Raw genomic sequence first — 24,151 nt, 5'->3', positions numbered from 1 at the left:
CACATCAGCTGAACTAAGTAAAGGACCCCCTTTTCCTCATCCTCTAATCCTTTACAGCAATAAATTAAATGCTAATTACAGCAACAATAGGTTAGAATGAGAGTAATAAAAAAGTTGTCATTTAAAAATAGCAGATTTCTGTTTAAAAGCTACAAAATGCCTACAATGTGGAACTAAGTAAGGAGAGGAAAAACCATAATCAAGGTGAAGAAATTACCTTTCTGTTGAAGTTTGTGTTGGTTTTGGTTTACTTTTCCCTCAACTTTTTATGTCTGGACTAGACAAGCTCAGTCTTTCTGTTGTGGGGAAAAAGCTGAATATTAGTTTGCTTAACTGCATTTCATCCCGAGTGTAAGAGCAGAGAGCCCACAAGGACCTGTCATCATTTCAACAGACGATATAATAAAGAAACAACTTGAGAAGATTTTATCTGTCCCTGAAGTATTTTGTGGTCATTTATAACAGTTTTTGCAAGGAGGTTTTCTCATTCATTAATTAGGATTCATTATGGATTTCCAGTGGCCAGCTTTAAATTACCTATTTATTTATCAACATTCCTATTTATTTTGATGGAAACAAACATCAACAACAAGAATCTTCTGCTGACACGTGGCAGTGGGTTCAGGTTAGTGAAGGGGTGGACAATTTTTAAGGTGCCTACCTGCCAGCATGTCTAAAAAGGAGTTGGTGAAGACCAAAGATAAATGTTTGGCTGTAATCAATCAGGATGCCTTGGCTTTATCTCAGAGAGCCTGTTTGGCAGCTTTTCTGGAGATCATAAATCAAAAGATTCACAATAATTTTAAGCATTTTTTGCAATGAGGCCACTCCAGAGGTCTGCACCTCACTGGGATGGTCCCTGGGCTTAAACTGTGGTTGAGGCAGGAACAAATCAGGCAGTAATGGCCTCTGTTGCTTCTCTATTTAGGGCCAAGAATCTACCAAAAATTCAGAATTTGATCCTTTTTTTGGATATATGGATATACACTGAGATAATCTGACTTAAACCAGAGATCTGACTACCTCTAAAAGGCAGATTATACCACTGAAATGGTAAAATCTAAAATTTAGGATGATGTCTATGACACTCAAAACTCCCACAGGGACTTTTATTACAGCAATTCTGCATTCAGTTAACTCCAGACACTCCACTCACTCACAGTACAAAACTCTTTGGCTTCTGACAGCTTTACAAAGGAAATCTGCCATTCACACAGTGAATGGGGTATGTATTAATTTGCCTTTCAGAGCGCGTGCAGTCCACTTTGCTGCTGGTAATCTGCATAAAACTGGATTAACGAGTCGGGAATCCTCGGGCTCACAACCGTCAGCGCGCTCCGGAAGTGCCGGCCCGTGATAGATTTGGCATGGATGTCTTCCTGAAGAGCTAGGAGGGCTGCTTCCCTGCAGACTGCTGTTATCTGCAAAGAAACAATAAAAAACCAACCACACAGCATTATTATTATCATTATTATTATTATTGTTGTTGTCGTTATTTACATTACTTGAAGAAAGAGAACACAAGAACATCGAATCACTCCAAATGCCAAGTAATCACAAGTAGAGTTTTTCCAAAAATTTTTTTTTAAATAAATGAGGTTGTGGGTGATTAGGACATCCAAGAAACAGGATGTAGTTCGAAATTCAAACCACAGTTACACTACAATTCACATTACAGCATGCTGCAAATTAACTCGCTAATCATATTACCTTGTGTTAAACTCCCCACAACACCTGATAAATTCAAATCCCAACCACCAGCGATATATTTTTCCATCCCCAAAGTGCAAGAGTAGATATTCCCAGGCTCTGCGGGCACTTTTCTTTCCCAGCCTTGCACTGGGAAAGAAATAAAAACAATTAATTCCAAAAGGAGGCTCGGAGGAGAGGGTTGTGTGGAAGGGGAGGAGGGTTAAGGTCTCATACTCTGCAATGTGTTTTTAAGCTCTCTGGACTTCAGACAGCGGAAACAGACTGATGCCAGTGTCACTCTAAAGACACATTACTGTGGTGAAAGGAGCTTGTGGAATGAAAAGAGATATTGTGATTTCCAGTGCAACAGGGAAAACAGTGATTGATATTGACTGCTCCCTTATATCTGTAAATGAAAGAGCCAGCTGAAACACATTTGTCCAGCTATTCAGCATATTTTCTCTGTTTGTTCACTTACTGAAAGGAGTTCCCCCGCTTATGCTCTACTAATGGTTGCCAAAGCCGTTTAGTAGCTTTTTAGGGGATTTAGCAGCATGTTTAGGAAGCTTTCACAAGAAAACATGCATGGATTTAGATGGCTTTGTCAAGTTACAACAATATTACTATTAGTTCTGTGCTGCTCTAATGAGCACCAAAGCTAAACACTGCTGTTACGCATTTTAATGCTTTTCAGGACTTCAGAGACAGCTGAACGTGGAAGCACAGCTGAGATTTAGTGCACCAGCTTCTCGTGGAGATCAGTAATACATCACCCAGAAAGTTAACAGAGAGGCCCTGGTCTTTCGGTGCAGGTTTTTCTCTAAGCAGACATTGTGACTATGTCCCCATCTCTAACAGGAATATTAAGCTACTTAAAGAAAAAACCCACACCAGATCAAACTCCCCCCGCACTCCCAGCCTGCCACTAAACCCAGAATTCTTTCACAAGGGAGAAGTCTCTTGATGGAAAAACAGATCCCAAGCCTCCTGGACTCTGAACCCACGCTGGCCTTTGAAGGAAGGGTCCACTTCCCCTTGATAAATATTGCACTAAGGCCACAAAATTAAGAGACCCTCTGGAAGTTCTCACAGGCATTATTAAAAAATCCCCAAATGTAGTCCAGCAAGTTGTGAGTGCCCTGTTCTTCTCACAGAGACCATCATCCATCCACAGCATGAAATGCTGAAGCAGGGTGTCACTGACAAGGTGTTCACTTGTCAGCAGCTGTTTTACTGAAGGAGAAGCTGAATGAGACACTGTCAAGTCGCCACATCCAAAACCGAAGGAACACCACTGCCAATCCCATTTCTTCCCATTTCATTTGTACACTGATACACTCGGGAGGAATTCGCCCAGAAGCTGATAGTTCTGATGATGCTTTCACCTGTTCCCTATGCCCTGCCAACACTATCAGTAACAGCGATGATAATTAACCTCCAAAGGATTTTTTTTTGTTTTAATTTTATTCTTGAAGACTGAGCCACAAGTTCTGTGATAACTGAAAATCACTAGACATGAAGAAACACCAGAAAACTGTTTATTTTTGGCTTCTCAAAAGCATTTCATCTGGTTTTAAAGCACGAAGAAAGAATTTTAAGGCATGAATTATTGTTCTCCCTTTTCCTGGCTGCACTCAGAATTTTTGTGGACTAAATCTTTTCTGTATTATTGAGTAATAAACAGCAGGTGTTATGGCACAGTGTTGAAAATTTAGGACCTCGTGTCTGGTCACAGAGTCACATGGAGTTGTTTCCTTTCCTTGTCTAACCCAGGGGATCAGGTTTCTGAGGTAAGAGATTCAACAAGGCGAGTCTGATTATTTTTCTTTGTTCAAGTATGCAAACTTTAAAAAAAAAAAAAAAGAATGAAAGTCCTTACAAGCATTCTCACTAGCTGGTAAAACTAAATCACTCGTGGAAAGCAAACACAAGTAGTAGTGCAGCCACAGTGACAGGAGAGTGACTTCATGTGGTGAATTAGGTATTATTGGCCGTAGGTCACTGGTCTGTTGTGGAGATTCCTTGTCACAGCCATGTTAGGACATTTCTTACCAGATGGAGCACCTGAAGGGTTTTTAAATGTCATTTCTGTGGATTGAGGCAAAAAGGGAAGGCAGCAGAAGGGGCTGTAACTGACAGCAGAGGAAGGAGACCCTTTGCAGCAAGACATGGATCTTTCCCAGGCTTAGCAGCACTCCAAAGCCAGAAGCTGCATACAGATCATCATCTTCAAATCCCTGCAACAGGCCTATCCCCAATGAATTTCTCCTGTAACTTTCTTAAATCTCTTCTCCTTTTGGCCTCTACAAGATCATCCTGTATCAACTGCCACAGTCCAATCATGCCTTATATAATAAAAGCACTTTTGTTTGTATTAAATCTGGCAATTTCAGCAAGTCCTCCTAGCTCCTGTGTTATGAGAACGGTGATTCATCTGCTCTTCCCTGTTCAACTTCCCTGTACCATTGATGATTTTACAGAGTTTTATCTCATCCCCTCTCAGTCAAGTCTTTGCAAGCTGACGAGTCCTCAGTGACTCAGACCTTGCTCCTGCCCAACCTGTCCATCCCTCTTCCCATCTGCCATTGTTACCTTGGCTAGCTCTGCCCTGAACTCTCACTGCTGAGTGCCTGAAGGGCACAGAGGGGGCTGTACCAGGCCATAGCTCTGTCCCTGGCTTGCTTGCAGTTCCTTTCTTATCACTGTATTTGTGTATTTTTCTCAGAAAATTATCCACACTGCCTCCAATATCTTTTCCCAAGTACCTAATTTAGGCCAAATTATTTGAGAATTTGAAGCTTGGGTGAGATTCTTTTCTCTCCATTGCATTTAGTAGGATGAATAGCCCCTGCCTGTCTCCATAAATGAATGCTGAGAACCAACATTACCTACCTGCAAGGCAATTCTTAATGAGTTCCAAATACAAATACAAGGAATCATGATTTTCACCTTTTCAGTATACAAAAAAGAAAAGACAAATAAAAGCACACTCTTTTAGATCTCTGGGTTTTGTGAGGAGTAGGAATAATATCCTAGTCCTGTTCCAGAGGCGAAACTGCAGCTCACTGTATGGAGGGACAAAATAGATATTTTGTGACTGCATCTAAATCCAGAGTGGCTTTCAGCACCCACTGCTACGCAGTAATGAAGACATGAAGTGATTGTCAGACATAGCAGTGATTAAACAACAGACTAGGCACCAGGTAATTAAGCTGTAACTACTGTAACTACATGGGTGCTACTGCAGCAATGAAGAGCCAGCCACGTGGGGTAAAAAGCTGCTGAATCTATGAGTACCAGAATACCCCCTAGTTTGGTTAGTATTATTATCATTATAAATGGAAATTTAACAAATAGAATCCTCATTTTCAGTGGAGTCAGAGCAATTTACTGACTGATGCATTCATCTGCTGCCTGCAGCCGTCTCTTAGCATGGGAATAGTTTTGGATTCATGTATGAAAAACAGTACATTACTTTCTTAAAGGACTGATTTATCATCTCAGTAAGTGCTTTAAGATCAGAAAATAAACAATTAATCTAGAATTGTGCTTCAAAGCCAAAAAGGCACTACTATCAAGCTTTCCTGGGAAGAAAGGAGAATTAAAATTTGCTGTCTGAGCCACCACACAGAGATCAGTAAGAAGCAAAGCCACATACCGTCTCACAGCTATGCTGCAAACAATGATGAGCGCCCCAGAAGAAAAGGATTTACACCTAGTCGTTCCCTCCTTCCCCATTTCACTCCCAGCAACAATAAAATGCCCGGTGCCAGTTACTGTTCCCTGAATAAACAGCATTTAGCATAGCCCATCTTTCCCTCGAAACCAATGGTTACACTGGCTGATTCAGCTGGGCGATCTCCCCCATTCTGGCATTAAGCACCAACTCTTTCCAGCGGGCTCAAAGTCCCTTTCAGCTTCTTTGTATTTAAAGTGTTCTAAAAAGCTTTAAAGAATATCTTTAAAAAAAAAAAAAAAAAAAAAAAAAAGCGCTTCTGTGTTAAAGCCCTAGGTATTTTCAAGAAAGTGGTTTTGTTAGGGCCGAGTGTGCTGGGAACACCTGTGAATGTCGGGTTTAATTGGGCTGCAGCTGGTGTCGATTGTGTATGCCGTAACTGGCAGCCACTGCCCGGCCGTACATTGTGTTTCATTTTCCTTTTTCCTTCCTTTTTAACTCGCTCCTCCACCCCGCCAGTTAAAGTTGTAAGGGACTGTGTGTGAGAGAGGGATTAGGAGCCTGGAAACAAGAACAGTGCCCTGCGGGTTGTGAATAGCGCAAATTGGGGCGCTTCCTGGCGGAGCAGTACCTGCGAGGCTGAGCGCCCGCCGGGCACCTCAAAGGGAGCCGGGACCAGGTCTGGGGACTCGCCTTTCCCGCTTTCCCGCTCAGCCAGGGAGGGATAAAAGCTTCACACACGGCATTTGAAAAAAGACATGAATAACCCCCGGGTCTGGACATCTGTGTCTCACTCGGGCGAATTCCTGCCCTACCCCTGTGCCAGGAGCTGCTCTGTTGGAGCAAAAGACTTATCCCCACAAAACGGGTAGAGTCGGAAAGTTCCCGGGACCCATCTGAGACTAAGGAAAAAGGAGGGCATGGACGCCTTTCCAAAGCGAGAAGCTGCTCCGTAGGCAGAGAGTAGCTGGGAGAGGTTGCTGATTGTACTCTAAAATCCACATAAATAATTCAATGCAGCTCCAGCAGCGCACGACTTCCCACAAGGGATTTGTAGGGGGCTCAAAGCAGCGCTGGGCAGAGATGTAAAAATACCTCGAGGTTTGTGCCACCCCCCAGCAGGTCACTCCTGCTCAGTGTGGGGCGCCACGGCTCCGCTTTCCCCCTTCTCCTTTGTGTAGGCACCACCCGCTGCCGGCTGCGGGCTCCCACCCGGCTCTTGTGCTGGCTCCGGCGCTAAGCTGGCCCTTTCATTCACCGATTCAATGCACCAGACCCTCACAAAACTAATCCAGAAATTAAAAAAAAAAAAAGCCTTAGCTTGCTGCTGGGGTATTGAGATGGGTTCAGGGGGGATTCGACAAGTCAGCATGGGAGGAGTGGGGAGCACAGCAAGCAAGACATGTTGTGCTCCAGGAGCGGAGAGCTGCTGGGGAGACCTGCCCTAGATAAGATTGCAATTTTAAGATGTCACAAATATCAATTTTTCTCTTTAAAATGGGCTAAACTGAGACGGTCTTAGCTGCTGACAGGTGAAGTTTTTGATGTGTTTCAAAAAGGCTTAAATGTAGTACTTCTCTTGTGTTTTGACTCCCCTGTTTCATGTATAAACCAAGGAAAGACAAGAAAACACGGGTTTTTTCTCTTCTCTGCACAGAGAAATTGTTACTGACTGCTACAAATCTTGTTCTGTATAGAGGAAAAAATTTCCAATACTATGGTATTATTGATCAGCTTGTGATAAATTTTGACCTATCTTTTAAAAAGACAAAGAATCACCCTGTATGTGCATCTCTTCATTCTGCTCACTTCTATGATCTGTAGATTTAAATGGCATGGATCACAGGATCAAAGAATGGTTAGGGTTGGAAGGGACCTTAAAGATTACCTAGTTCTAACCCCTCTGCCATGGGCAGGGACACTTTCCACTAGACCAGGTTGCTCAGAACCTGGCTTTGAACACTTCCACAGATGGGGCATCCACAGCTTCTCTGGGCAAAATTATACAAATTATACATTTGGGCATTTTGCAAAGGGAAGATAATGTGTTCTAAGCAGAAAATGATTAAGTGTATTAGCATCGTGCTTTTCAGACAGTATCCATTCACTCCTCAGATTCATGTACTGAACCATGGAGTGGATTTGCTTAGGACATGATTGTTGCTCCATAAAATTTTCCCAGCTGAAGTGTGCAAGGCCCTCATAGGCCACACAAGTGCCTCAGTGAGACAGAGGCCTCTTTGATCTCCAAGCAGCTATGTTGTAAAATGTTATTAGCTTTCCTCAAGTTAAAGCACTTACATCTCTATGGTTCTGTATTTAGGAACACTGCCTTGGAACAGATGAGTTCCTACCCTCAGCAATGATAGTCTATAATTAGATATTATTTTTTTATAAAAATATAGACTTCTTTCTTCCTTGTTTATTAAAGAGACATTTGGTATAAGCAGACACTGGACTGCATACTTTAAAAGAGGTCTGCACTGGTGAAGCAGCATCTTTGCAATTCTTAATTGGAAAGGACAGGTATTACTTTTTGAGTAACCTGGTCTAGTGGAAGGTGTCCCTGCCCGTGGCAGGGGAGTGGAACAAGATGTTCTTTAAAGTCCCTTCCAACCCAAACCATCCTGTGATTCTATAATTATGTGTATCCTGTGTCTCTGAGCAAATGATCTCTGCTATTCCTGATTCCTTTCATGAGAAATTGTTAAGCACATGTAATTGAATAAAACCAGCTCCTTTAATGATGTCTGTAAGTGACCTTAGTTCAGAGCAGTCTGCCCCAGATCTTCACAATTTAATGTACCATTTGCTTATTTGTGTAATTTTGTGGCTTGATGTGCAGGTGACCACGCATGTGGGTGTCCACAGCTTACCTGAGGTGCTGCACAGGGACACAAAGCCATCCTGCTGCCTGAATACATCTGATTTGACCAGGATGGGGGTTCCCACTCGCCCTTTCCATGGTGGCCACAGCAAAGACCAAGTCCACCTTCTGCTCTCTCCTCCTGGTCTCAGCCAAGCTTCAGATTCAGCTGAAGGTGAGCCAAGAGCTGAGCCAGACAACTGGTCAGCTGCACTTGTGGGACAATCACGGCAACAATTACTGAGGCAGAGAGACCCCAAAATGCTGCCTTTAATTGCTCTTCCAGTGCCAGAAACTGAGCAGGGGCTGTGCCCGGGCAGCAGACAGCATCACATGTATCAGTAGCTCCTGTTATTCTATAAAGCTCACACATGCCCAGGGAAGGGAAAGATGAGGTATGTAGCCAAAATTAGGTGTATGTATCATAACTCCAGCACATGATGACAGCTAAGGGGAATAAAGCAGCGCTCTCAGTGGTACATGCTAAGTGTCATCACACATACCTCTGCTCATCCCGACATGTTCTAACAGAGCGAAGCCTCAGCTCCATCTGCAAGCTTTCTTTTTTTCTTTCTTCCACTCTCTTAAAAATATTACTAGATGTGGTATCCTTCCAAGCAATGTATAAAACATGTAAATTCCGATTTCAATTTTGTAACTACAAGCCCAAAACGCAGCTATTTTCCAAGAGGCGCTCTGCCGATATGGCTCCCATCACTTTGGCAGAGACATGGCATAGCTACACCTCTCACAAAGGAATTCCATAACAAAACGAGTTTTTACATGCTGGGACTGAATATTTTTAAACAGCACTCTCTGCCAACTTCAAGTTTCATCTATATTTATGCAACTAAAAAAAACCCCAAAAAACCAACCTCCCCAAAAATCTCATGCATGTTTCTATACAAGATTAGGCTGCATTTCTGGTTAACCTCAGAATTATTTCATTTTTATATAAACATTTAATGGGAAAGTTTAACTTCTTCCCTTCAATGAGGAAAAGGAAGCCAAGCCACTAGAAAACCAGAGTCCTTCTATGTGTGTGTGTGTGCACGCACTCATTTTAATTAAAAGTAATTAAGAGAATCCTGTGTTCTCACTCACAGTCTGCTGGTGCTGCAGAGGGCCGGGACACAGAGCCAAGGGTATTCTGCTGAACGCCACCGGCAAGAGAGATTGGATTATGTAACTAAAAATTTAAAACTAGAAGACTTCATCATTAGCTGTGGCTGTCATGAGTTTCTACCTAGAAAAAAAACCTGTACAAAACAGATTTGGGAGCTCCTACCTTATGAAACCTATCAGGGTGGAGGTGTTAAGCGGTTGCTGCATTTGCTTGCTTGCTTTTCAGAGTTTGAGGCACTTAGGAGGTTGGGGAATATGTTCAGCATATTCCCTATTTCTTGCACTGGAAAGTAATTCTTGCTGTTCCTTTCTCAAGTTTAATCTGAGCAGAGGCCTCAGACTCCTATCAAAACAAAGCAAATAAAAGCAATTCTGCAAAAGGAACTGGGAGAAGTGCTCTCCCTTCCCTAAAAATATTTTTTTTTTGGTCAATAGAGCACAGCCAGTCTCTATTGTCTTTCATCTCCTTTCAGCTCCGGCTGCATTTCTATTACATTATATCACCATTTAAAGGTAGCTATAGCCCTAAACTTTTGGATCCAACTAGCAAAGAAGGAAAGCAAAAAAAATTGTTTTTTCATGGGTTCATTTAAACTCTGCCTTTCGCCCTGTCTTTGGAGCCATGGTGAATATTGTCCCGATTTGGATTTTACACAGCAGGTTAGAAATAGCAACTGTAGTTACCTACATATGAGCTATCATAATACAATACAGTAAAGGCAAACTCACTAAGTTAAGGATAATGACAAATCTTCTAGAAACTTAGTTTTTCTGTCAATTTGGATAGAAAACACAGAAATCCTACAATAATAAGACTTACACTCTCTGTGTCTCCCTATGACACATGCATACACATCCTGAGTTGAGGTAGGAGGTGAGAAAAGACATTTGGGGAGAACACACATAAGGCTTTTGGATTGCAAAATTAGTAATGTCCTTAATGTAAGCTCTCTAGCGTTTACTTATTGGGTTCTCAGTTCCTGGAAGGTGCGAGATGTCTCCTGTGGAGTATCTATTTCCTCAGCAGAAACCTGAGGAATTTCAGGCTGTTTCTAAGTTTACCTCTTGGAGCTTCCCATAGCACCCAGCTGCTCATGTTGCCCAGGAAAATCAGGGAGGGCTACCACATGCCTGTATTCCAGGGAGGCAGAGTGTATCTGGGAGGACAGGAAGACCTAGAAAGCAATAGCATTAAGCCCCAGCAAAATGCCTTTGTGTATGGTTGTTACTCCTGAAGGAGGAAGCAAAAAATGCTGTAAAGAACTTATTCAAGTTTTAATGCAGGTTTTGCTTCTGCAAAAAAAGAAATGAAGCAATTACGGCGAGAAAAGAAACCACAAATGATGCAAATATGTCGAACAAGAAAAGTGGGGTATCAACTATTACCTTGAGTTAAGGATTTATGGAAGGGGTATATTTTAATGGAACAGAAAGTCAATTACAGTGTCTGCTTTTGCACCATTAACATTACAACTTGTCATTTGGGTGCCCTCCTCCAGCTGAGGAAACTGAATCCATGTAACGTCTGAAAGTCATCCAGATCTGCTTACTCCATGGTTAACATCTAATTTAACAAACTCTTCTCTTTCATATTTGTAACTTCCTTCTCAATTTGTGCCATGTTGTTGCAAAAACCTCCTTGGTCTCTTGGGTTTTCTCCCCCTCCTTCCTTGTCTAGGCAAGACAATGTAATGCAAATTTCCAACGCTGTGAAGACTTAGAAAATGGGTCACTTGAATTTCTCTTCACAAAGATGCTTTACATTCAAAATTTACCCTCAGCATTTCTGCAAATATGCATAGGGGGATGCAGAGGAGTCTCCCTTCCCCTTCCTCCACATTGTGTGCAGCTTTGCTTCTTAATGTTAACACCATTTCAGCTTCTAAGAATTTGCAGGCTAGCAGAATACTCAAACAATATAAGGCCAGAAAAGTACGAAATTTATGCTTAATAGTGTTCAAGGGAGGAGGGGATGATGCCCAAAGAAGGATGCCACAAGAGTGAGCTGAGAAACTATAACAGAACTGAAGACCACAGCTGAAAGACCCTAAAAATCCACAAAGAAACGTTAGTGAAACCAGCAACAGGACACTCCCAAAGCGATCCCAAGGGATACTTTGAGGGACACTTACAAATTGAAGTCACCAAATTGAAGTTTTTTGCCTCCTGCTGTAGGGTTGCTTTGCCTACCAGAACCTAAATTCAGTAGGGAAAAAAATTCTGCTCCCCATCCAGTTTCCACTACTAAAGGAAGGAGTTGTATCCAAAGGAATTGTCCAAACAGCTACAGAGAGAAAGGAAGAAAGAAAGCTGAAAGGAACAACTATTACAGCGAGCAACAGGAAAGACAAACAGGAGCTGGGAAGGCTTTTGGCAGAAGGGAAGAAGGACAAAATGAGAAAATTAGAAGAAAAACAATCCAGTACCATGGGTTGTACAGATCTTAAACATCCCTCAAATCTATAGCCTGAGAAGTAAGAATGAATAGCAGCCTTAGGCAGTACTGCAACCCTCTACACAAAATATGCAAGCCTGGATCCTCAAAGTATCTCCCAGTCTTCTTTTGGGGGAAGCTGAGTGAATACACAGGAAAAACCATCTGCTCCTCTTACCTGCAGTGCTGTGGGTGCACTCCTCTCACTAGAGACTGCAGCACACATATGCCTTCTCCTGAACTTCCATAAATATTTTACTGTGCTGAATTGTGTGGCCAAGTTATATAATGGCACAACAAAGCAAAACTGCACTCGCCGGAGTCATTCCCGCTTATTTAACAGGCTCAGGAATCACCCAGCAGCCCACTTTGCGTGCCACAGAGGAGGACTCTAAGGATGACAGCATCCAACAGCACATGCCAAGTGGCCATGAGTCAGTGGGGTGGTAAAAAAAGGACACCTTAATTGTAACACTGACTTTGTCCTTAGCAGATGCTGCTCTGTCTGCCTTGTGTGGATATCTAAAACCAGAATTGTTTCCAGACCCTTGTCAAGAGCTGAGTTCAGAAGATTTGCTCAGGAATTGCCTATGTGCATGAGAAAGTGTGAACTTTCCACTTCCTTGCGTATTGTGTTTACTCATTTCATGTTAGAGGTACAGACAGTCTTGTAGGACTCAGATAGAAAGTCTTAACCCCTCTGCAAACACAATAAAAGGCAACCAAAAGAATGAAGGCAGCACATACAGGATATGCCACAGAAGCAGTTTTCCATACTGACCCAAAAACCAAATAATATTTTCTCTCAGCTTTGTAATTGTTCAGTACCACAAAGATCAGGAGATGTTCTTAACATTTCCCATGTGGTATCAAATTTAATACTTTTCATGCTATCTGGAAGATTCTTTGATATCAATCACTTGGTTTTTATGGTGTGAGCAAGTTTTAAATGCATGAAATCTCATGGGGAAGCTGGTCTGTATTCCTTCCTTTCATTTTGCATGACACCACACGACTGGTACTTCCCTCAGCAGCCCAGACTGGGGAAGGTGCTTGTTTCATCCCAAAGGCCTGTGATTCAGAAAGCCTCTCTTGTGCTGCAACGTGCACCTCCTGTTTATCAAGTGACTTACAGATCAAATGGATAACTCTGAGACTTGGAATGGGCACAGCCCCACAGTGACACTCCGGCACTGAAGCCCCTTTCCTCCCCCACACAACCATGTTGGGAACAGCAGCCGTAGCACCAGGGAGCCTGAAACAATGTGGGACTCTCACTCTGTGTCATTAAATGCTATTTTGCTAAATTGAAGGCCACAAATAAGTCATATTGTATCCATAAGCACACGTATGCCACAGGCCTTTCCCCTTCCCATATTTCCCTCAGCTGTGGATCATTCAAAATCCCATGGAAGACATATTTCAAGTTTTGGGTTTTTTTTTTTTTTTTTTTTTTTTTTGGTGAGAGGAGGACCTTCCACCCCTCAGTGGACACAGCACTCAAACCACACTGCCAAATATTATATGATGTCCTTTCCAGAGTTAATTTTTAATTTCCTGACTCCACTGCATGAGAAATTTTCAAATTGTCTTGGCAGTCACTTAGAGGCATGTGCAGACCTAATTGCAGGAGTGAATGCAGCGTCAGCCCAAATGCAAACCTCCGGACTAAGTGAGGAATTTCTGTAGAATTAGTTTCTTGGTTGAATTAAGTTCCAGAGAGACCCACAGTCCAAGGAATGACTGCAAATGTAACGAAAAGGGTGCAAGCCTTTCTTGCCCTAGCCTGCAGCCAGGGGAGGCAGGTGTTTTCAATGTGTCACTCAAAAACCCGACAATTTTCTATTTTCATTTTTTAATGCCACAATTCATAACCCACAGATGTTGTGCACAGCTATAAATCTTGGCACCCTCTCCTCTGCAAAAGAATTTCTCTTGGTATTCAATTTTCCTTGCTTTACCTTAAGTCACCCTAATCATGCTGACATCTACTATCGATGATTATATTAGCCCTAAAAGATCCTTAAACAAATGAAAAGGACTGACTTCCACTCCTGAAGTTCTGCTTCCAATTTTCTAAAGGAAATTAAATAATGTATAAATCAAATGCTGGGCGCAGGCCCAGGCAGCTGAACATCGCTTTGTCCTTTCAAAGTGAAGACGAAGTGTCTGCTACGGAAGGGACAAGCCAAGAGAAATAAAGCTTAACCTCAGCTCCATGTGAAAGTGATTTGGGATAATCGGGGGAATCTGCAAAGAGGTTAAAACGGGGACCACATACTAACAGGAGAACTTCACACAATGATCACAAATATATCAAGAGCTGCCCTTCACCTGGAGGAGCTGCACAACCCTGACAGTTGGTTACACTGCAGCGGAGTGCGAAGGGCAGGAGAAAGAAGAGAGGAGCAGGAAATCAAAAATCTATTTATAGCTGGCATTTGTCATGTCTTAGTAATCTTATCAGGGTGGGTTTTTTTCAGTTTTGCAAGATTTGTAACTAAGTACTGCCTGACAGCCTTGCAGTAAGTGTACACGCTACTTCCCAGTTCTCCTTTAGCTAGTACATCCTACTTAGATTATTAAATCAACCACCAAGGGACTTCTTAATTTATGTGCTATTGATGGACTGATGATCCTTCTCTTTAACACAGTATATACATCCAGAAAAAAAACCCAGTAAAATGTGCTACATTTCTTCCTGGTATTATCTTCTGAGCAAGCGATTGCTTTAATTGCCACAAGGCACTTCTTAAAACTATTGGGAGCAGATGTATTTTGTAATATGATTTCTCGATTAAAAGAAGATCCTAATCAAGTCTATATTGCTTCAACATGAGCTCACACTGACATTTCTGCACACAGAAGAGTGGGTTTGAAATCTCTGATCAGCACTAGACTTCATGGTTAGGGTCAACTTAACCATATTCACATACCCCAAACTTTGGTGGAGAGAAAAAAAAGTGACATGCAGCTCTCAGTGCCCCAACTATGTACACTCATATTCCCAAAATATTCCTCTCCTCACCTTTACCAAGCACAGAATATTTCAGATGTGATGCAAATGGCCCTTAATCTTAGATGGTGGAGAAGTCTCATCTTTACACTTTCTTGAGAAACCTGCAAAATTGTTTTCAGCACTGTCACTTAGCAGTTGTTTGGTCTGTCACCACACGAACTGAGCAGCTGGCAAAGCAGGGACAGCCATGTAACATATAGGTGTGAATGTGATTTCAACACACATCTTGCTTAGCTGTTGCAAACCCATCAGGAAATGCTTCACTGTTTAAAAAAACTCGTAACATAAATCCTCAAACAAAATTCCTATAAATTTATTTCCCTTTTAAAAAGTAGAGTCTGTATACATGCTCTGTTATTGTAGAGTTGAAGTATACAATGAGTGCTACTGCCATTTAATGGGATACAAATTCATCTGAACGTCAAGCACACTTGATTCAGAAGAACCAACAAGTTTACTGGGTTCACAGATTTATAATTTACTGACAGGTATCCATGTCTTTCATATAAAAAAGCCATAAAATATTAGAACACGCTTCAGGAATGTTATTACCATAAAAGAGGCAATTCAACCAACCTGTGAGCTGGGACATTCTCCCATCCATCTCCCTGTCTCCTGACAGACCCCCTGCAAATGAAGCACCAACCCAGGCTACGGCTGTGTTTGAAAAAGCAAAGCAAGCAGTGGAACTGAGGGGGATTTCATGGCACCGCAGGGCTTCACACAAACACTGCCAGAATAAACTCCTCCGTCAGACCTCCAAGTTTCGCATCACTTTGTCTCCACAGGTTCCCAAATATCAATAGCAAGAAGAAAAAAAAAAAAACATAAAAAAGGATGGGAAGAAGTAGGAAGTTTTCACAGAGTGTGGTTGCTTGCCATCCTTGGATTTAAATGAAACCAGGCACACAGTGTGTTACTCACACATGAAAAGAGGAGAGCCAAGAAGTGAAGGAGAGACTTCTCTCTTTTCCTCTCCCCCTGTTTCAAGAAAGCATCCCTGAGAGCACATAGGCATCTGCTTTGGGTTCCTCTGACATCAGCAAACACGACTGAAGTAAAGCACATGCTTAAATATGTTCCAAACCCCTTATCTGCTTTTAATAATTGGAAGCTAAATGGAAGCTGTAAGACAATGAGCGGGACAAGTACCATGAACAAACCCTTTTTGCCTTTAAGGTGATGGTACTTACCGGCTCTGCAAAACTTTGGACTCAGTAATACCCATTATCAGAAGCAGAGACAGATTTTAATGCAGGATTCAGTCAAATTATGAAGGCTAAAATTCATGCTCTGGTCACAGAGAGAAGCTGTGATTAATGCCAGCATGTCACATTCCTTTGGTGCTTTATATTTCTACCTATTTTTTGTATCTTGATGTCTCCAGTAAAAGGAAAATAGGAAGAAACTCTGGTACAAGGCTACTCATCCCTGCCAGGTCATTTTGCTGCGGTCAGCAGCTCAGGCAGCCTGTGGCTGGTGCTCTCAGAGAATTTGGGAGGGGGATAAAAAGTATGGGAGAGGAGTAAGAAATATGGTCTCTTCCACCAGGGTATGTGAAACATTACATGCCAGGGATCCCAGCAGGGTTAGGCAAAAGTCACTCCAAACAGGAGTCAGCCATTTGACAATCCCTGAGAGGGACTGAATGTAGGTTTACAGGTCTTGGCTCTATCACAAATGTCATTTGTCACCACCTAGCAAGCTGTGCTGACACCTGGGATGAGCTGCCTTCCTCAGGTCAGTGCTCATCCACGTCCCAAACCTCACGGACCATCAACAGTGGAGGTGTTACAGCAGCCACTGGGGTGCCTGGCATGGCAGGGACTGGTTCCAGGGACTGCCATGGGAGTTACTGCAGTGGGATCTAATTCCTCAGTAACAGGCAGGATCAAGTTCTAAATTAGTGATTCCCGGCTTTCATTAAGTTTATTCATCCTTAGGCCAATTTACCTGCTGGCATAACTACCCTGAGGATTGTGCCAGCAAAGACTTTGGCCTAATAATTTCAGATTAATTTCTGTAGCATCGTCTTTGTGTGGCTTTGGGAGGGCTATTTGTATATCCTGCTACAGGCTTTGTAGAAATAAACACCAATCATGAAGGAAAAATTTTGACTACACAACTACTCTTCCAAAATTTAAAAATAAAAAAAGAGTAGTCTAGACCATGGGCAGAAAATCCAGATGGAAATATGTTTAACAAATATGGAAAGCGAATACTTTCCTGTATATTGCTTTGTGAGTTATTAGCACCTAAATACTCTCCATGGTCAAAAGTGTATTAATGAGCTGGAAGACAAAGTGATGTAATCAGGAGGGATCAGCAGTAATTTATCCTGCAGAAAATTTACATGCAGCAGCCATGTGTGTTTGTTTATGATCCCTACATCTGGTAATGAGCTCTTGACGCGATGGAAAGCTGTGGTGGAATAATGCACCCTGTTCCTCACACGCACTAATTAATGCTCTATTTAATCCAGGAAAAGGCACTTTAAAAATAAACACTCGTTTCCAGCAGACTGTAAAGGATAGGTAACAACTGAATCACACCACACAGGCCTAAAAACTGGTGTGTAGCAACCTCTCAAGCATTAAAAAAGGTGAGTTTTAACTCCCAGAGCACCACAGGAAGAGTGTGTGCACACATACACCTCTCCAGCACTACAAATACACACTAACAGACCCTAGATACCCACAGAAACGATCAAAGCTGGAGTGATAATCTGTAGGAATTAAGAGATGGCAGAGCTAAAATATTCCCCATCACACTGGGTGTTAAACTACATTTTGTGTTCACAAGACACCTACAGTAACACCATTTGCCATCACCCCATCCACCTCTCTCTGACAACTAATAAATCATGATTTCCACAATGACAGGGAAAGCAGCCAGTGCAAAGATGGTTAGATCTTGTATTTCAACTGAAAAAAAAGGTCTGGGAGATGGTGTCCAGCCTGTCCTCTGCCCGCATGGTTGGCTGCTGAAGGGGGAATGCAGTGTCCTCAGCTTCCACTGGAGTCATTCCACTGCTTTTAGTCACTTCACCAAGGCCTTGTCTCCACAGGATGTTATGCTGGAACATCTACTGCATTTACATTCACACCCTATCTCATTCCAGGATAACTTCCTCACATTGACGTGCCCTCAGAAGTACAAGAACATTCATCCGTCTGTGGCTGCATTTAGCCCTAGGCTGGAGTCTCACAAGGTAACAGAGAATAGAGATTTGGCTTTATCTTTTAAACTGTGCTAATCTCACCACCCTTTGTCTTGGAGCCAACTTCTTCCCTCTAATCTCCCAATCATTTCCCACAGAAAACTTGTACTTTCTTTAGCCCATGACAGAAGACAAAAATCAGGAAAATCAGAGGGATTGCAGAGCATGGAAAGCCTGTATCCAAGAGCAAATCTCCCAGCCTGAGGTACCAGAGCTATGAAATGGCCCCTTTCAGAGACAGAGAGATTGCCACGATGGGTAAAAGAAAACCTGCTTAGGCTACAAGTATGGAGGAACAACACTTCAGAGCCTTGGGATGGATTTAAAGGTAAATCAGGTAAAACAGATAAACACGGATCAAATATGTGAGTAGAGCTCGAAACTTTTCATGTATACTGAAGTGACAGTGTCAAAACAGGGTTTCTCCTGCCAGGCACAACTCCTACCCTCCCACTCACACATCCAGTGTACAAAGTTTGTAACTCAGGACTTCTTGTGTGCTCTTCAGCTGCAATAAAAAAAGGCATTTTTGCAGTGCTTACAGCTCAGACCCCTATCCACACCCACTGAGACCATCTGACACATCCCTGCCTTCCTGGTTCAGACTTCCCAAAGCAAGCGGAGAGGACCAAGGAAGAACCTCACGTCTAACAGGGATATTCTGTCACGAATGCTGAGTTGTCAAAATGGAACCAGCAACTCCCTAAAACTAGTTTGGTTTCAGGAGAAGAATGTGCAAGCTGCCGTCTGCAGACACGTGCTGGGCTCTGCCACAGCAGCAAGTGTAGATGGGCAAATGGCAAGTCATTTCGAGAGGTGGCCAGTCCACTCTGCACTTCCACCAAGGCTCTCCTGATAAAAAAAGTTTATGTTTTTTTGTCAGTGCCTGAACTTCCATTGGTTCCTAGATCTCAGAGCATCTTTGTTCTGCTTAGACTAACTCTTTCTTTTTTTTTTTTTCCTTCAGAGACAAAACAAGCCAGGGCTTCAAATCATGTAGGGTTTTAATGCTGCAGAATCCCCACGTACCCACTTCCTCTCTTTCCTCAACTCTTCTCTATCTGATTTACTGTTTACTTACAGACCATATGGGAAACATGTCGGGAAAGCACGCATCCGGGTTCACACTCACAATAAATACTTTTTATGACTATTCCCATGACCTGCAGCAACAGACTAGATTAGTCGCCCACAACTATGTATAATCACACAATCATTTAAATACATTTTCAAAACAGAATACATTCTGAGATACAGATCAACTAAATATTCCTCTTTCTAAAAACTATTTCCTACAACTTCACCATTTCCACCTGAGACAGAAGGTCTTATCTTTCAAGTGTGGAGTCAATATAAACAGAAGAACATGAACACCTGGGTCCATGTGAAAGTGCAGCCTGCAGATTATTAGTCTGGGCTGCTCAGTTTTCTTCGCAAAAGAATTATAAAGTGAAACAGCAAAAGAGCTGAAAATACATGTTGATGCTGAAGTCAACATGTATCTATCAAAATGTGAAAAAAAACCCTCTTTTTTATTCTCTGTTTCAGAAAACCAAACTCCCTCTAATTTTAAGTTGATCCAAAAGTGGAATTGCAAAAGCATTCTGTGGAATAGAGAGCAGAATATTTCCCAAGCAGAATGTATTATTTAATCCAAAGCCAAATAAACAAAGGGTTAAATTCAACCTCACCCATTCCACTTAGCAACAAAATTGAAAGGAAATCTTGAAAAAGTAATTTTGAATTGAAATACTTAAAATATTTTCAAGGTGAAGCATTCTAAATTCTATTTCTAATGTAGAAAGTTAAGTCAATACAGAACTAAAGAAATTATTCAATTTAGTGTTTCTAAATAGTTTTTTATCAGAAGGAAGTCTAAAGCAAAATTTATAAAAGTAAAATTAATACCTACATTTCCCCCCACATAAGTAATGAGACAGCTATATCCTATACCACTTCACCTCATTCAAGATTTAATTTTTTTTTTTAATTTCCCCTCGACCAATGGATTGAAGAAAAACTCAATGTGTCCCTTTTGCTTTGGGAAATGGTTCTGACAGTCTTTTAACTCGCAACTGGCAGGAGCGAAGAATGCTTGTAGCTCTCCCCCACCTCCTCTCCCTGCGGAAGCTGGCAAGCTCATCTGCTGCAGGAGAACATCTCCTCGGCCAAACTGACTGATTGCATCATGTTCCAAGACTTAACCAGAACACATGGAAATATTCCTTTTGTTAAATGCATAAAGATTAAAAAAATAGAGATTTCACAAGGTAACTTGGCTTTGTAGAGCTCTATGGCTTTATGAAATGGAGGTTGGGTGTTGTTTCTACAGGCAGATGTTGGGATACTGTTGTAACCCTCTAAAAATGAAAAAGGGGGTTTGTTTTCTTTCTTTTTAAGGACTGCTTTCCCCACAGGTTTTTGGGATGAAGTACAAAGCATTGTGAAGTGTTTCCATCTCACTGCAACACTGGGCTTCAGCAAAGCACTGAGCAAGGGCTCAGCTGGAAGCACCGTTCTGTCAGAGAAGGATCCTGCAGGAGGAGGGCCCAGTGAAGCACCTGGTGAGCAGCTTTCCCGGGAAAGCCGGGCGCTCGCTGTCAGGCACACGCGAGCTCCGGTACTGACCCTGCTTTGCAAAGTCAGGCTGTTCCTGGAACAGCCAGCGATCCATCTCTGCCGGCCTCCTCTGCCAGCTCCACTCCAGCTCGGAAAACGTCGTATCTGGAAAATTGTTTAAAACTGCACACTTCCATTCAACAGGCCCTCTTGTTGTTCTGCTTGTTTGGGGGCAGAAGCAGGAAGGGTCATTACATGGTGGAAAAGCAAAAAAACAGATTTTCATGGGCAATTGCTATATTAATATGTATCACTTTACATACATAGTACATCTACATATGGAACCTATTATTATTGAGGAAACGTTTTTTTAATGAGGAAGACTGAACAATACTTAAGAGAGAAAATGTTCAAACCAATGTTAATTTGCAGCAGAAGTAACAAAATATTTTAATAAAAAACAGTAACAAGAACTGGCCTTCCTATCCAGGATCAGCCCAGTCCCGTGTTCACACCTTGAGAATAGAATTCAACTTCCATGGCTTTTCCAAACTTTGAAAACCTCCTAAACTGAAACTTAAACTCTGACTCAAGGAGTTTTAAGAGCTAGACCTGCTTCAGCTCTACACAGAAACAAAGATAGCTCATTATATTTCTGTTTTCCAGATGCATGGAAGCATTTTTCCTCCCACCCTTTTCTTTTTACCAAGCCTGTGCCTGCCTTGCCTACCTAGCCCCCAAACTCATCCAAAAATAAAGAAAAAGGGATTTAGGTAATACAATTATTTCTGTATAAATGTAGCTAAATATAGTCTCAATTGCTGAGCACTGTTTCCTTTCCCTCTCCCTGTATTCTGGGGTTAATTAAGCTTTCCTTAAATGTTGCATATGAATTAAGAAGAAACAAACAGCAAAAAAACCCTCACTATTTTCAAAGGGAAAAAATCTGGTGCTAAAAGGTCCTGGCAGGCTAAACATTAGTACAATAAAACTGCTGGATTTCAAATGGTAAAAATAAAGTGACTAAAAGCTCTCTGTTTGAAAAATGAGGGACTTTCAAGAAAGACTGTTTCTGTAGGAAACAGATACTTTCGTTCAGGAATCATCCCAAACCCAAGGATGAATTATTAGTACCAAATATAAACCTCAAAATAGACTCTCCCTGTTATCATAATGCAAATATTAATGTGTATTTGCTATTCCTGTCAAATGTTATCAGCGTTGTTCCGACTCGCAGGGAACAACCTGTTCCCTGCAGATCCTGACTGGGCTAGGACTGGACTTGGTTTATCACTTTAACACCAGGATCATTGTTTTGTTCACCTTGGGAAACCACAGCAGGAGCAATGATCACAAGGAGATCCTGCACAGTTCTCTGCGCTGGCTCTGCTGGAAAAGCCTGGAGAGCTCCAGGATTGCCAGATGAGCAGAGTAGCTCCTGCAGTCCAGGGAGTCATCACTGGTCTTGGCTCCCACCACCACATGAACTGACCCCGCCTTTTATTTACTTTATTTAGCTAGCTTTAAGCCCTTTTTAAATAGGTTGAATGACTTCTGCTGTACAGCACAGGATTGGAATGACACCGAAACCAGCACCAGCCATTCCAAAGTGGTTTGATGCAACCTCCTGGTAACAACCCTCAGGAAACAGGTCCCAAAACAAATGGGTAGCCACGAAACACACCATCTGTAATAAAGCCCTAGAGGTATTTTGAATGTAGCTCCTCATTTTGAACCTGCGCACAGCAAAACCAGTCCTAGTTTGTATATGGCAAGCAATAAGGTGAATTGTAATTTGCTCTGCTCCCTAGGTTGCACACAGACACTGAATACAACAGACTGAATACAGCACTGAATGTCAAGTCTTATGTAACAATGGATTTCAAATTACAAATGTCACCCAGGCATCATTTCAGGCTTTGAAATAGTTTACTTGTTACCAACTATGATGTGTCAAGTGATTTATCAAATCCATAAGAAAGAAGAAACCAATGAGACAATCCAAAAATCCATCCTATCTCCCAGCAAGTCCAGGACTGTCCCCAATCAAATGTATACTGGCAGAAGAGAGATTTATTACCTCAGTTTCTTAATACTACGTTTAATATTTAGCAAGTGTTCCTATCATGCTCCACATGGTACTTTCACCAAGCACAGCAAGCCCACCTGGACTCCACCACCTGCCCAGCTCAGTAGGTCACTCACTGCCCGCATATCTTTGATGCTGCATCTCTGTCACAAACTTCTAGAGACTAAGCTGCCACTGAAAGAACTTATTGTGTGACAATAACCTCTTTTTCTGCTCCAAAAAAACATGGTAAGAGGGGCAGAGTTGTTCTTAAGGGTCAGGCTGCTCTTTCACGTGCCAACATTAGCACTGAGGACACACTGAGTTTTTCAAAGTGCTGATTAAAAGGAGAGGGATTCCTCTGGCCAGTGCTCCTCACAAACACGTGGAGTCATGTTTCTCATCAGAAATCTGTAAAAAGCAATACTGAAAGACCTGGAAACATTTAGAATGGCTTAGCTTGGGACTAAGTGACAGTGAAAACACACCTTGTCTTTCATGCCATTAAAAATCAAGGGGTTTTCTTGGATATGGAAAAATAATTTTACTAAAAAAAAAAAAAGAATTCTGGAATGGTTTAAGTTGGAAGGGATCTTAAAGATTGTCTTGTCCCAACCCCCCTGCCATGGGCAGGAACACTTTTCACCAGACCAGGTTGCTCAGATCCCAATCCAATCTTGCCTTGAACACTCCCAGGGATGGGGCATCCACAACTTCTCAGGGCAACCTGTGCCAGTGGCTCAGCACCCTCTTCTTCCATATGTCTAATCTAAACCTGACAAGTTATTTATGAAATCTTTTGCACATGCAGAACTGAAGGAAGCTGACTGCTTTAATTCACATCTAGTCAGCTGGTACCCAGGTAATGAAAATATTTCTGGTTTGAAATGGCTATAAAAAGTAGTACATCCTCAGGATGAACTTCTGAAAATACTTAATATTAGAGAAACAATTAAATATATGATAAAAGCTCCTCCATGGCTGCATAAGTAGGAAAGGAGACACAAATATTTATATACATTTACACATTTGTAAAGAAAGGGTAAAACAAGTAGGACACAAACCCCAAATGAGCAGCACCTGAGTGAAAATACTACCAACTAATTTCTAAGAAGTCTCTAATGAAAGTTGAAATCTTTTTCCATCACATGAGAGAGATGTTTTGGCTGTATTTATACAACATCCTGAGCACACCGGCTGAATTGCAAAACCAGAACACTATGTGAGAATAATGAAAGGAATGAAAAATACTTCTGCCTGGGACTGACATTTATCAATACAAAATACCCACTTTTGCCATTGTTTGAAGTAAGGGAAGCAATTAAAGTGCACAAAACCATTTTGATACCAGCACCCTATTTCCTGCACATGTTGGTAACCAAGGAGCTCCCCCTCCTTCCTTTGGTGCTGTTCATTAACTCTCCACAATAAACACCATCCTCCCATGTCACACGTTCGAGAGCACTCCGAAACTGGGAGATTGGGCAACAGC

At 42.0% G+C, this 24,151-nt stretch overlaps 1 protein-coding gene across 1 annotated transcript in view; it reads right to left on the bottom strand.

The window, feature by feature from the left end:
- Nucleotides 1–24,151, bottom strand: part of SPATA5 (spermatogenesis associated 5) — a 170,464-nt gene that overhangs the window by 5,615 nt on the left and 140,698 nt on the right. The window contains exons 16-17 of the mRNA XM_039550764.1: nt 1,242–1,421; nt 218–296 (exon numbers count right to left, since the gene is read on the bottom strand). Coding sequence (XP_039406698.1) covers nt 1,245–1,421 — 177 coding nt within the window. The 3' untranslated portion in view covers nt 218–296; nt 1,242–1,244. The remainder of the gene's footprint in view (nt 1–217; nt 297–1,241; nt 1,422–24,151) is intronic.

The sequence above is a fragment of the Corvus cornix genome, chromosome 4 (assembly GCF_000738735.6).
Source record: "Corvus cornix cornix isolate S_Up_H32 chromosome 4, ASM73873v5, whole genome shotgun sequence".
Taxonomy (NCBI): Eukaryota; Metazoa; Chordata; class Aves; order Passeriformes; family Corvidae; genus Corvus; species Corvus cornix.
This window is presented reverse-complemented; position numbering and strand designations above follow the sequence as displayed.